At 32.2% G+C, this 13,002-nt stretch overlaps 1 protein-coding gene across 1 annotated transcript in view; it reads left to right on the forward strand.

The window, feature by feature from the left end:
• Positions 1-3,131: 3,131 nt before the first annotated feature.
• LOC143917925 (neuroligin-4, X-linked-like) overlaps positions 3,132-13,002 on the forward strand; it is a 283,330-nt gene continuing 273,459 nt past the window's right edge. The window contains exons 1-2 of the mRNA XM_077439556.1: positions 3,132-3,888; positions 8,240-8,457. Coding sequence (XP_077295682.1) covers positions 3,272-3,888; positions 8,240-8,457 — 835 coding nt within the window. The 5' untranslated portion in view covers positions 3,132-3,271. The remainder of the gene's footprint in view (positions 3,889-8,239; positions 8,458-13,002) is intronic.

Raw genomic sequence — 13,002 nt, forward strand, 5'->3', positions numbered from 1 at the left:
TGTGACTAGAACTCACAACCACACTGACCATAGCAAGACATGCTAACTACTAAACCATGCTGCTGGTTATATGTAAATAAATATATAAAATTAAATTCACACAGGCTGGCCAAATCATCCCCAAAAAATCCTATTTGTAAATTAAAATCATTATACGTTTTTATTTCTTATCTTTTCCATACCAGAAAGCTAACGGGAAGTAATTTAATATATAAATCTTTCTCAAAACAACTTTGATTTGTGCTATCCTTGGGCTTCGTAAAGATAAAAAGAAAATCTTCAGCTGAAAGTCCAATTTTATTCTCTCTCAAAAGAAAAATTTTAAATATAAAGAAAAAATAATAAAAATCACAATGTGGAACTCGAGATTGATTATAATATTCAACTTTATATATATAGATATATCTATAAGAAGTTTGAGGTACATAATTTTGCACAGATCAAATTTTTTAGTGATAACTTAAATGATCTGAAATGATTAAATTAAAATACAAGCGGAAAAGACGAATAATCCTGAAATTTTTTTTTTTTGATTAGGTTATTACTTAACCGTACATACATACGTATGTATGTATATTGTATATTTATGTATGTGTGCTTGTGCCTAAAGTAGGGCAGGTGTTTTCTACTTTTAATGCAAATGAGAGCGACTTTGTGAAAATTTAACAAGGGAAAACTTAAACGAAAATTCGAATGAAAAACTGTCGGGGTGAAACTTTTTGAAAAGTTGCGCTAACAATGGAAAAATTGAACTAAATTTTAGACTCTTTTCGCCACAAGAGCCGTACAATTGACACACAAAAAGGCAAACAATACTTTTTGTTGAAATTCTACTTACAAAATATGTCGACAAACGTGAGGTTTTACGCAGACGAACACTAGACGATGAATGCGCCCTAGAGAGTATAAGAGATCGAGAAAAAAGGGCAATAAGAGTGTAAGTTGGGTTGAGTTTCAGATGGCAAAAGAGTTTCTAGCTTTTTTTTTTGAAGGATTTTCTTCAATACGGACTATTATTTACATCTGTATATACATACATACATAGATACGTGTGCATATAAGTGACTTGCATATTAAAAATTGTTTTCAAGCTTATAAAATATGTGTGGCTTATATTATTAGTCGGTTAAAATTAATTACACTCGCTCGTGCATTTTTAAAACGAGTTTTTTTTCCGTTTTTATACAGAGGTATTCTGTGTAAAAAATGTACATAAAGATTTTTTCCGCACGTCTAAAGGAAAAGTTGGATAATGGTATTTTAAAGCGGTTGCAAAACTTTTCCGGAAATGGTGCCAGTTTCACCAACCTGATAGTGTTAGCAGATATGTATGTATGTTCGGAACAAAAAGATGTCGTTTTGCTTTATTCGCATTGTCTTTAATTGAAATTTTTATATGTTTAAATATATATAATATTTATTTATGTACACTTATTTAAGAAGTATCAATACACAACACACACATATGTATACATATATGTAAATTTGGTACCCTGTAAAAAGCCGGGCCGACAAAAAAGCGTGGCGTCAAAGCCGCGCGAGACAATTTGTTGTATCTGATCAAGTATCAATCTAAATATTTATATCCCGTTCACCGATAAGATGTCGTAATTTTTCATTGATTTGTATACCTATAGCCCTCGAGTGTATGTATATTGAGACATCACAATAATTGAGTAATTAGGTACGGATCTGAATAAATAATTATAATAATATTTTTGGGTGACACTGGTCAAGAGACAGATGCAATTGCAGTAATAAAGATTATGAAAAATAATATTTAAGATTTAAACAGGGTATGTGACCGCAACTTCTCAAATTAAAACCTGAATAAATTTTAATAGATAATATTAAGAGTTGTGTGATTTTAGTAGAAATAATATACGATGTGTGATTTTAGAGTCTTGAAACAATATTGAAAAGAGAAAATTCCCACATTATGTATTTCGTATTTCAAACGAAATACTTTTGCAATTTTTTTTATCTGAACATTTAAATTCCACGAATGAAATCTCACAATTATCCAATTTTTTTTTTCAAAAATTGAAAACACATCATTACTTTTGATATTTGAATTTATTTAAATATTTGTGGTGCACTTTTTCTCCGCGCTATTTATACTGGTGCGGTTTTGTCGCTCTGCCGTTTTGCCTCGCGCTTTTATGTCTCGGATGGTTTTGACGCCGTACTTTTAAGTATATTATGTCGGCGCAGTTTTATACCGCACGGTTTTGACTGGACTCCATATATTTTAAATTATCTTTGTATTTATTACTTATTTAAATTTTCATTTATCCGTTATTTTATTACTTTACTGGTTTTTTTTATTTATTTTTTTATGATTGTGTTTTATTTTTATGTAATTTTTTCTGATTTTTTGCTTTTGGCTTTTGTTTTATATATTATTTTTTTTTGCTATCTTCCTCTCTTGTTTTATTATGTAGGACATTGTGACGCATTAGGTTCTTCCTGTAATGCCACAATGGTCCAAAACTTTAAATAAATAAATAAATAACGAAAAATATATATATTTTGCGTGCCTGGACTATTGGCTGAATGGATACTTGGCCGAACGGACATTATTTCAACGGAATTTTGGCGAAATGGACACTAGGCCGAAGGCCACTTGGGCGAACGAACATTTGCTCGATTGTGTATCGAAATTACTCAAAACTGACTGAAAACAGGATACCTCGACTTTTGAGCGACAGTCAAAGGCACCCCGACATAACTGCGCGGCTACAAAAACTGAAAAATCAAGTGTAAATTGTTATTTTAATTTTTTCATATATTCTGGCGCGATATTGTCACCGGTTTTGTAGACGCCCGGTTTCGTTTCCGCGCGGTTATGTTCCTCGCGGTTTTTGTCGTCGCGCGGTAATGTCGGGGCGATTATTTACCGAGTGGTTTTGACTCGGCACCGAAAACAAATATGTACATTATTCAGAAATCATCTCTACCTCAATAAAATTGTATTTATTTATTATTAATTCAAGCAATTGAAAATTTAATTTAGCCAAATATCCCTCGTCTTAGCGTCCGTTCGTTCAAATGTCCGTCAACCATATTTTATATCTCTTTGATATTTTGCAATCATAATACTTATATGGAATTTATTTTGTATGTTTCAGATGGTGTGAGTGGGAGTTTTAATAAACTCCATCGAAATGACCTGGAACAGTGTTGTGTTGCTCGCGTGCTTATAGCAAAGTCGTATAATGTTTGATAACGTTGATATTTGATAGTACCAGATTGTGACGACAGTAGGAAAATGCTTTCAACAAAGAACAAGACTGAAGCCCAATACAAGAGTCGGTACAAGCTAGCTATGGTGCACATGAAAATAGCACTGATTTTACCCATACTGGTGTTCACCAAAGTGGATACGAACAGTTTTAAGGAAAACGGACAGGAGACCGGCCCCGATCACGAGAGCCAATTCCAGACCACTTCCAACTCAACTTCGGAAGGCAACTTTCCACAAAACAGTGCCCAGAAGGCAGACGACATAAATTACGATGCCAAGACTCATTACGCAGGTCCAGACGTGATTTACGACAATTTAAACGGGGGTTACGGAACACATAGTGGTGGGTCTGGACCTGCCGGAACCGACTACGACCATGCCTATCCAAATGTGGGTTCTGGTCAGTTCAGTTCCGGAACTTTTACCTCGTTCGCCGGAGGTCTCAACAGTTTGAACAATGCCTACGTGAATTCGAGGCAATTCAACACAAACACCAAGTCCAGACTGAGCAATCGCATCGTGCAAACCAGGTACGGGAAGCTGCAAGGCTTCTTGATGCCGATGGACCAGCACAAGTTCCTGAGACCTGTCGAGGTCTTCTTGGGTGTTCCGTACGCGACCCCTCCAGTAGGATCCAATCGGTGAGTGTCAAATTTGTTTACGTGTTAAATCAATTGAATTGTTTAAACGTGAACGCGAGCAATGGGTAAAATCAGCCGTATTGACAGTACACTGAATGTGTACTATGTGGAAATGGCAGCAGTGCATATATGGCGGAAAATGTGCACTGGCGCGTGAGCAATAAGCAATTTGCACAGACATGCAAGCGTTCGTAGTCTCTATTGAGTTGGAATATTCAAATTCAATACGATTGTACTATTTTTTAAATATTTCGTTTTTAAAAATAGTTTCAATCTCATTGAATTCGAATATGACAATAGTTATTGTAGGCTTGCTCTTGTTTAATAGGAATGAACGTTTAAAAAAAAATTGCATACATTAATCCAAAATCTAGCAATACTCTGCCAAAAGTGAATCAATAGTTGGATGCTTTTTTCTATTGATGTAAATTTTATATTGCTTTAAAATACGTATTTTTAATTATCTAGCGAATTTTAAAAGTCAAAAATATACATTTTTTCCGAAATATTATGAGCTAATTTTACCTATTTCACCAAAACGTATTTGTTTCGTTTATATATATCGTTTAAAACTAATAAAAACCTTGTGAAAATGGTCAATTTTTACTGGTTTTGCAGTCTTTAATTCAAAATCTAGTATTGCTGTGCCAAAAGGGAGTATTGCAATCAATAGTCAGATGTTTTGTTCTGTTGATCGTGACGTTTTATTGATTTGAAATATTTATAATTAATCATCTAGCAAATTATAAAATTGGAGAAACTTGTGTAATTAAATATATTACTAAGAGGTTTGGGCCGCCTAAGTATGTAATGGCCCAAACCTCTTAGTAATATATTTAATTACATTAGTTTAAGCCGGGTTCATAATTTTAATTGAAACCCCAATCATTGAAAACTCTTTGATTGAAATATAAATCATGAAATCCAACATATTTGTACATTTGTTGTTGAAATGTTGTTTAAATTGCCTTTTTATTTTATTTATATTTTAGTACATTATTTAATTACTACAGTTTTATTAAATACATTTACTTTTTTACTTGAGCTTTTTTTATTTTAAATTATATATCTTAATATTATATACAAAACTAAAAGAAGGTTTGTATTTAAAAAAGTTTTTTTTACCACGGTTTTTATTTCTGAACGCTCATATCTCTTAAGCGAAAAGAAGCCAAGAAAAGTCATTGTCATATTCGAAACCAATGAGCTATGTTTCGTAAAGATCGATTAGTATCTGATCTAGTACTTTTTTTGTTGCTCAGGGTAATTAAAATAATTTTAAATTGCCTCTTTTTTCATTTTAGTCTGCTTATATATACATATTGTATATATATGTACATATGTATATAAGTACATATGTATAAGCAGAAGAAAGATAACGGAAGACTTGGGTTAGAAGTACATATTACAACGGTATATAATGGTGAGAGTAAATAAACTGAAATAGCAATGGTAGGGCCATGTAGCTAGATGGACGAAAGAAGTGTTTGAATGGTACCCGAGAGAATTTAAAAGGATGCAAAGAAGGCGAGATAAAGGGGAGATAAGTAGATGAAACCAGAAAAATGTATGGAATGAAATGGATGATATTTTCCTTGAAACAGAGACGAATAGAAGCGTCTTGAAGAGATTTTCGTTAAGCAGTGGTTGATGATGATTTTTTAGACATATATTTCAATCTAAAAATATGATACTTTATATTTTGTGGCTAAAGTATGTTAAAATCACGTTATATGAAAGTTTTAAATCAATCAATGAATAGGTGTTATTGAAAGCCGTCCTTTATCAGACAAAGAACCACATGCGTTTCCAAAATCGCCAGTTCCCGACTGCTGGTTTAAGCATGGTAGAAAAATGTATATTCCAATGATGACTTTCAAATTGGATTTGTATTTGCTTTCAATCAATTCCTTTTATAAATATGTATACATACATATTTACATGCTTTTTTATATCACCGATTTTCATGCATGATTTTCACATCCAAACGTCATAATTTGCAAAAAGCATCGATCAAAAGCTTTCTAGTTAAATCACACGAAATATTTTAAAAGCACTCCATCCTAATTTCATCCCACATATTATTTCCATACTCACATATGTATATAACTTGCCCTACATCTGGTATATAAATATGAATTGGTTGTTTGTATATTCATATACACACGTACGCCTTCTCAGCATCCCACTTTAATTTAGTGCAATATTTCAGCGTTGTAAAACTTCGTTACATGTTTAAGCATATCAAAGCAATCCACCATACCGTTTGTAAATAGGTTTCAATACAAAAAAATAACAGAAGACGGACGCTCGATTCTTTGTAATCATTCAGATAGAAAATACGCATATGGTTCAGGTGTATTCTTTCTATGATCTGTGTGTTGAATAGCTAACTATTCAACTATTACATAGTATCATCATTCTAACTAACTATTAACTATTACATAGTATTATCATTCAATACGAATTTTATTGGTGTAGGTTAAATTGACTTCTTTGACCTTTAAAACGGCTATTATAATAATAAACTACTCATTTTATATAACGGCTAGTCTTATTGCTAATGATGTACCGTGTATGATAGCGTGTCATTTTTTGTGTTGAAGATTTTGGTTAGACTTGGGGCTTCCATGCCGGCTAAAACTGAAAACCCGGCTTTTTGAGAATTTTTAAAAAAATCGAGAACCGGTTTTTTTGCCTCGATTAAATAGATTTGTAAGATAATTTTTTAATTTTTCTTTTTTTCAATGCTAACATTTATGAATTTCAAATTTCTATGAAAGAATTAAAAAAAAAATGGGGATATTTACACTTTTTTATGGAATAGGCGTATATTTATTTGAACAAGGAAAAAATGGACTTATATTTAATTATATAATTTCGGATTAAGTTATTATAATCGGAGATCTATTTATTTATTTAATTATTTCATCGGGTTGTGGCTTACCAGTCTTCGAACAATTTTCAATTCAACCTACCGGTTGAAAATTTTAGAGAACCCTGAATAAACAATAAGTTATAAGGGTTTCGTTCAAAGCTACTAGATTACGTAGATCTTTTTTTTACAATTTTTGATTTATGTCAATAAATAAAAATAATTGTATGTGATGTATGTATGTAAGCTTATTGTAAAAAACTAAATGTATGTAAGCTTATTGTAAATCATATTAGCAATTAGATACAACATAACATATTATTGAATACTTATCTCGCAGATAAAACCCAGTGAAGAGATATACTTTTAGCCGTGAAATGTCAAATCTGACATATTTGGCCAAAAATCAATATATATCGTGTATTACCCTACAAGAAGCTACACGCCAAATTTGAAATTTATATATAAATATGAGAGTTAAAACTATAAATATTTATATATTAGAGATAACGAGAACCAATAGAGCAAATTTCGTAAAATATAGAGTGGATTATAGGCGTTTAAACAATTAAAATCTTATATCGCCATATCAAGGCGAACAGGTTGGAAGATACGGGACGAACGCTTATTAAACGTCAAGAAGATTTACTTTCCGCGTGTTTTAAACGCGTTGTAAACGATATTTTATCTCCAACGTAATGGCAAACGATACATTAACGTGTATTGATGACCAAAATGAGCAATATGGCAAAGTATGAAAACGATCGGATAAGAGATAAAAATGACCACTGACACGAAAGCCATGTGAAACGTAAAGGAGGTATGTAAAAAAGGAGCCGAATCCAACAATAAGTGATATCAACAAATTTCCATCAGACCTACATATGTACTTTTTATGATGGTTTTTATAAGCAATTTTTTTTACAATATGAAAAACCCCTACGCAAAATTATAAATGAAATTCATAAAAACTTATATTAATTATATAATTTCGGATTACGTTATTATAATCGGAAATTTATTTACGTATTTAATTATTTTATCGGGTTGTGGCTTACCAGTCTTCGAACAATTTTCGATCCAACCTACCGGTTGAAACTGTTGGAGACCCCTGAATAAACAATAATTTATAAAGGTTTCGTTCAAAGCCACTAGTTTACGCAGATCTTTTTTTTTTAAATTTTGATTAATGTCAAGAAAAGAAGTCGAAATCAATAAACAAATACGCATTTTTTTTACAATATAAAAATTTAATAATGCCAGTGAAAACCGGTTAGCTGGATTTTGATTTGTAAAAAAAGCTGGAAAATGGCTTTTTTAGGGTTGTTTTTTGGAAGCCCTAGGTTAGACCCTAACTCCAACAACAATAATATTTTTCTTTTCGGTCAAGATTTAAGCTGGTTCTATAGAGATGTTCTTGGACGATTTTGACCCGTGTAATTGAAATCATTGATCTAATTTAGACTTCTGTTGCAGCTTCAGTCCAACTCGCACCCCATCCCCGTGGGACGGGATCAGAATATCGGACACGCCGGGACCAGCTTGCCCGCAGAAATTGCCCGACATCAAGAACGAGAGCGCCGCCCTGGAGCGGATGCCTAAGGGTCGACTCGAGTACCTAAAGCGGCTTCTGCCATACTTGAGGAACCAGAGCGAAGACTGCCTCTACATGAACATCTACACGCCGGCACAAGGTATGCACGTACACATCATATAATACGTACGCACGTTGCTTGGTTACCTCCTCGAAATCGATGCCGAGAGTATTTCACCCACCCACCCACCCACCCACCCACCCACCCATTCACCCATCTCGTTCAAATAGAGCGAGGTTAATCATTCAATTAACTGCCGAACGCGCTCATCAGTCAAGCCTCAGCCGAAATCGATCGCGCATCCTTCGAAGAACGCAATCCTTTGTCGCCACCCTTAAGCGATTTTCAAACCTGATGGATATTGATGTCCTTCAAATCGGGCTGGTTTTTTTTATTTTCCGGTCAAGAAATGGCCAATTTCACCAGAAATATAAATCAGTGATATATTTATTTACATATATTACATACATTTATTTATTTAATTTTACATACAATATTTTTACATACATATATACAATTATACCAGGAAGGCTTAGCAGGTAAACCCCAAATGCGCCTTCCTGGTCCACATAATTATTACATAGATACATGTAAATCTAAACAATATCTGACATCTATCGTCAGATATTACAAATATCGTATTAATACGATAAATAACGATGAATAACTTTCATGTAACAATACGAATTTTATATTCGATAAACAACCACAGAGACATCTATGGTGAGCAATATGGCGAAACCTAAGATATAACAATAACTAATGGTTCGCAACAGAAAATTGGGAAGGAAACGCCAATTTTACAGGAATCGTTTCAATGAAAATCAGAAAAATTGGCAAATTCTGATAAGAAACGATCGACCTTGACAAACCAAGGTCTGGCCAACAGCGAGACTTAGCGGGAATCGAACTCGTAACATCAAGTACGAAATAATTCAACATTCACCACTAGACCACGCTACTGGTACATATATTCAAATGTACCAGGAAGGCCTAACAAGTAAACTGTAATGCGCCTTCCTGGCCAATTACAAGCAATGCAGCATTTTTATGACATAAGTCGCTGAATTACTAGACACTGAATACTAAATTAACGAGATATTTATGAATTTTGTGCATCATACTCAAATAGTGGTAGGGTTTCTGAATAACTGACTGATCTGGGTCGAAGATTTTGAAAACCCGAGGGATCCGAGTCCAAAATCAAAATCAAAAATTTCCGGATTTTAAATTAAAATTTTATTTATTTTTTATTTTGTCTCATTATAAAATTCTGGAAAATTTTTAAAGAAAGTGATAAAAAACGTATAATAAATAAATATAAATACAAAAAAAGTGAAAAGGTAAAATTAATTAACAAATAAATACAGGTTAATATAAACATTCTCAAAACAATTATATCTCAGCAGAGGTATACCAATATTATCAGCACATTTAGCAAATATGTGATTTTGTGTCCGTTTTTCACTATCATTATAATATAGAATTTTGTAGTTTTTCGAAAAATATAATGAAACTATACTTACATTTGGTCAAGAATAAAACTGATTTTTTTAATAGAATTACAAGAAATAATCAAAATAAAGTACGTTACGTTGACAAAATCAGGTATGATGATGACGATGATAATGTTGAAACGATGTTTTGAAGTCTGAGTAGTGTATGGGTGAAATTTCAAATTTAAGTACGCCGTATCGTTTTCAATATTTATTTCCAGTATTTGCAAAATCCGTTCCATTGTTCGCAGTTTTCTCCGAACTCACGAGACATAAAATCAAGTTCTCGAACAAATAAGGCCATATATGAATCATGTACACGCATAATCTATAAATAGCACATACATATTTGGATATTTTCAATGTATCGAATGAAAATCGTTTTAAATTTTTACGTTAATACTTGAAATTTTAAATTCCCAGGACCGGCGAGTTTCGAAGCCCGGATCCCGAATCCGGGTTTTAAGTGATTACCCGGCCGGGTCGAGTCGATTCGAGAAATTGACAAATTCTGATAACAAACGTATTTCCGACACCTTATTATACAGTTTTGTGTCACTGTAACTTTAGCAATATATCCACATTGAACTTAAATGATCACAAAATATTAAAATCACGACCTGTTTATCAAATTCTAATCTCTTTATAAGCTTCACTCTGTTAGTTCAGCGACATTCCTGCCCGTTTAAAAATAGCAATCTGACTTTAAACTACCTCCACACTTTAAATCGCTTTTATATTTTGCCGACATATGGGGGTTATTTAGCATTAGAGTAAGTTTATGTCTCTGACATGAAGCTAGACAAGTTTATTATTATATTAACAAACTTATTAAAAATTACATATAAGCAATGAGAGCTATTTAGCTATTTAAACGCCACTTTGAACCGATCCTTCGCAACTCACTTAAACAGTGATAAAAGCTATTTCATTTACTCAAATCATATAAACTTAATATTAAAAACCTCTATCCTTTCTCATAAACGTTTTAAATGCACTAATTTTAGAATAGTTTTATAAAATGTTGATAATTGAAATCGCCTTTACACTCTCTACCCACTTTTTATTTATTTCAATATATGTAGTTAGTTTTAAAATAAAGCCTAGAAATCAAACGATTAGTTCGGATTCGAATTAGAATGAGAAAATGACAAGGATTAGGTCACTGACTGCTTGATTTTATTACTTATATATTTATTTATTTATTTAATATACTTGGGGGAGGCGGCAAAGCCGATAGGCCCAAGGGGTTTGAATAAACATATTTTACAAATTATAGATTGTATATGCAATAAAAAAATGAGAAAAATTAAAATACATAAAAAAAAACAATATTAAAAAAAAAAATAAAAATAAAAAATAAAATATATAAACAAAAAAGATAAAAATACAAAAATATGATTATGGGAAAGAAGAATCACAAAAATCTTTTGGTTTTAAAAAAAGTATCAAGATTATTCTTAAAAATATTAATATTATTAGAGGTTACTAAATCGTTGGGAAGACTATTCCAAACTGAAACCACTCTGTAAGAAAATAATGAATCTCTGATCAATTTATTAGATTTATCTTTTTGGAGTCTAAGCGAGTGACCTCTGAGGTGAGTGTTTATGTTGAATGAAATAAGATTATTAATATATATATATATGTAATATTTATAAAATGAACATATAATATAGCCTTATTCGAATACGTCGTTGAACTTTAATAATGAATCTAAGTACAGATCTAGTTCATCGAACCGTAGGCTAAGATCGACAGTTTATCTCAAGTATTGAGAAGTTAAGGGTTGAACGGATCAGATAGCGTTGTACCGATTTGAACTGATTTGATATTTGATTCGAGAATTCAATTCGAAAACTAAACCTAACCTTTTCGTATCTAGTTCATATCTTGCAAACTCAATATCGCAGGGCATTGTTTTATATCCGACGGACTTCTTATCGCTTGCAAGCAATATAAATTCGAAATAATTTTGTTTGTTAATAACGGGGTGATTAATTTCATGCTATTTTATAACGCGCGTCGGGAAATCTGACGTGGAAAATGATTTTCCGTGAAACGGATAGCCGTCTGAAAATTTTTCCCTCGCTAAGCTGGATTACCCTGAGCTTATATGCCTAAGTGTTCTCCGAGTCTCTCCTTTGTCTACTTCAGTGAAATTGTTACGTATTATATACATACATACACGGAGGAAAGCACTCGAAAATTTCTTCCACCCATGAAAACTGAATCTACGAGATTCTCCAGAACTTCGTAAACTTGAAATGTTAAGCATCCAAATAGAATTCTTAAGTCTTGCGTCGTTAAGTTTACTAACGGTAGCTGTTTTTTTTTTTTTATTTGTTTTTTTTTAACTTCGCCCCGTGTTATTCTTCTCAAGTCGACTTTGTTTTATCAGGTATGAGACGTGTTCTCGCGGGTTTGAATGAAATTTATACGCGTCTATACATTATGTGTAGTACAAGAAGGATACTCCCACACGGAGAAAAAGTTATGCAATATTATATTTTTCTCGGGAGCATAAAATTTTACGATAGAACACTTTTTTTGTACGTGCGGCGAAAATCTCATTTCGTTTAACACGTATCGCTTTTATAATTCGAGTTCCTGTGTTACGATAATGTAAATTAGACAGGAAAAATATTTATCTACACATTGTACGCACTTGTAGTATAAACTCTCATTTGAAATTCAAAAATGCATTTGTTTTTTAAATTACAACAGCTGTTTTATTTTCAAACCATTTCTTTTGATGTTGACGAAACAAGTGTACAAATTAAAATCCAATTGATAACTATTTTATATATGTAAGTTGTTTATATATACCTATAGATAGATAAAATAGTTCATCACAATGCATTCAGGAAGTTGACATAATGTATAGAAAAATGTGAAAAATTGAAAATTGAGATGAATTGAAGTAGGAGAATTGGAGAATTGGAGGATTAAAAAGGATTCTCTCGTGGAAAATGCTTTAATGAAACTTTTCCTTGTGGTGTACAATGTAGTGTGATGTATTGTGGTGTATATGTCGTGTATTATATTTCATTTTGAAACTTACAAAACGTATTTTAAAATCAAGATTAAATTGTTTTTCTAATTCTCATGTATTTAATTTTAAAATGCACACATAATGGTAAAGAAG

The sequence above is a fragment of the Arctopsyche grandis genome, chromosome 1 (genome assembly GCF_051622035.1).
Source record: "Arctopsyche grandis isolate Sample6627 chromosome 1, ASM5162203v2, whole genome shotgun sequence".
Lineage (NCBI taxonomy): Eukaryota > Metazoa > Arthropoda > Insecta > Trichoptera > Hydropsychidae > Arctopsyche > Arctopsyche grandis.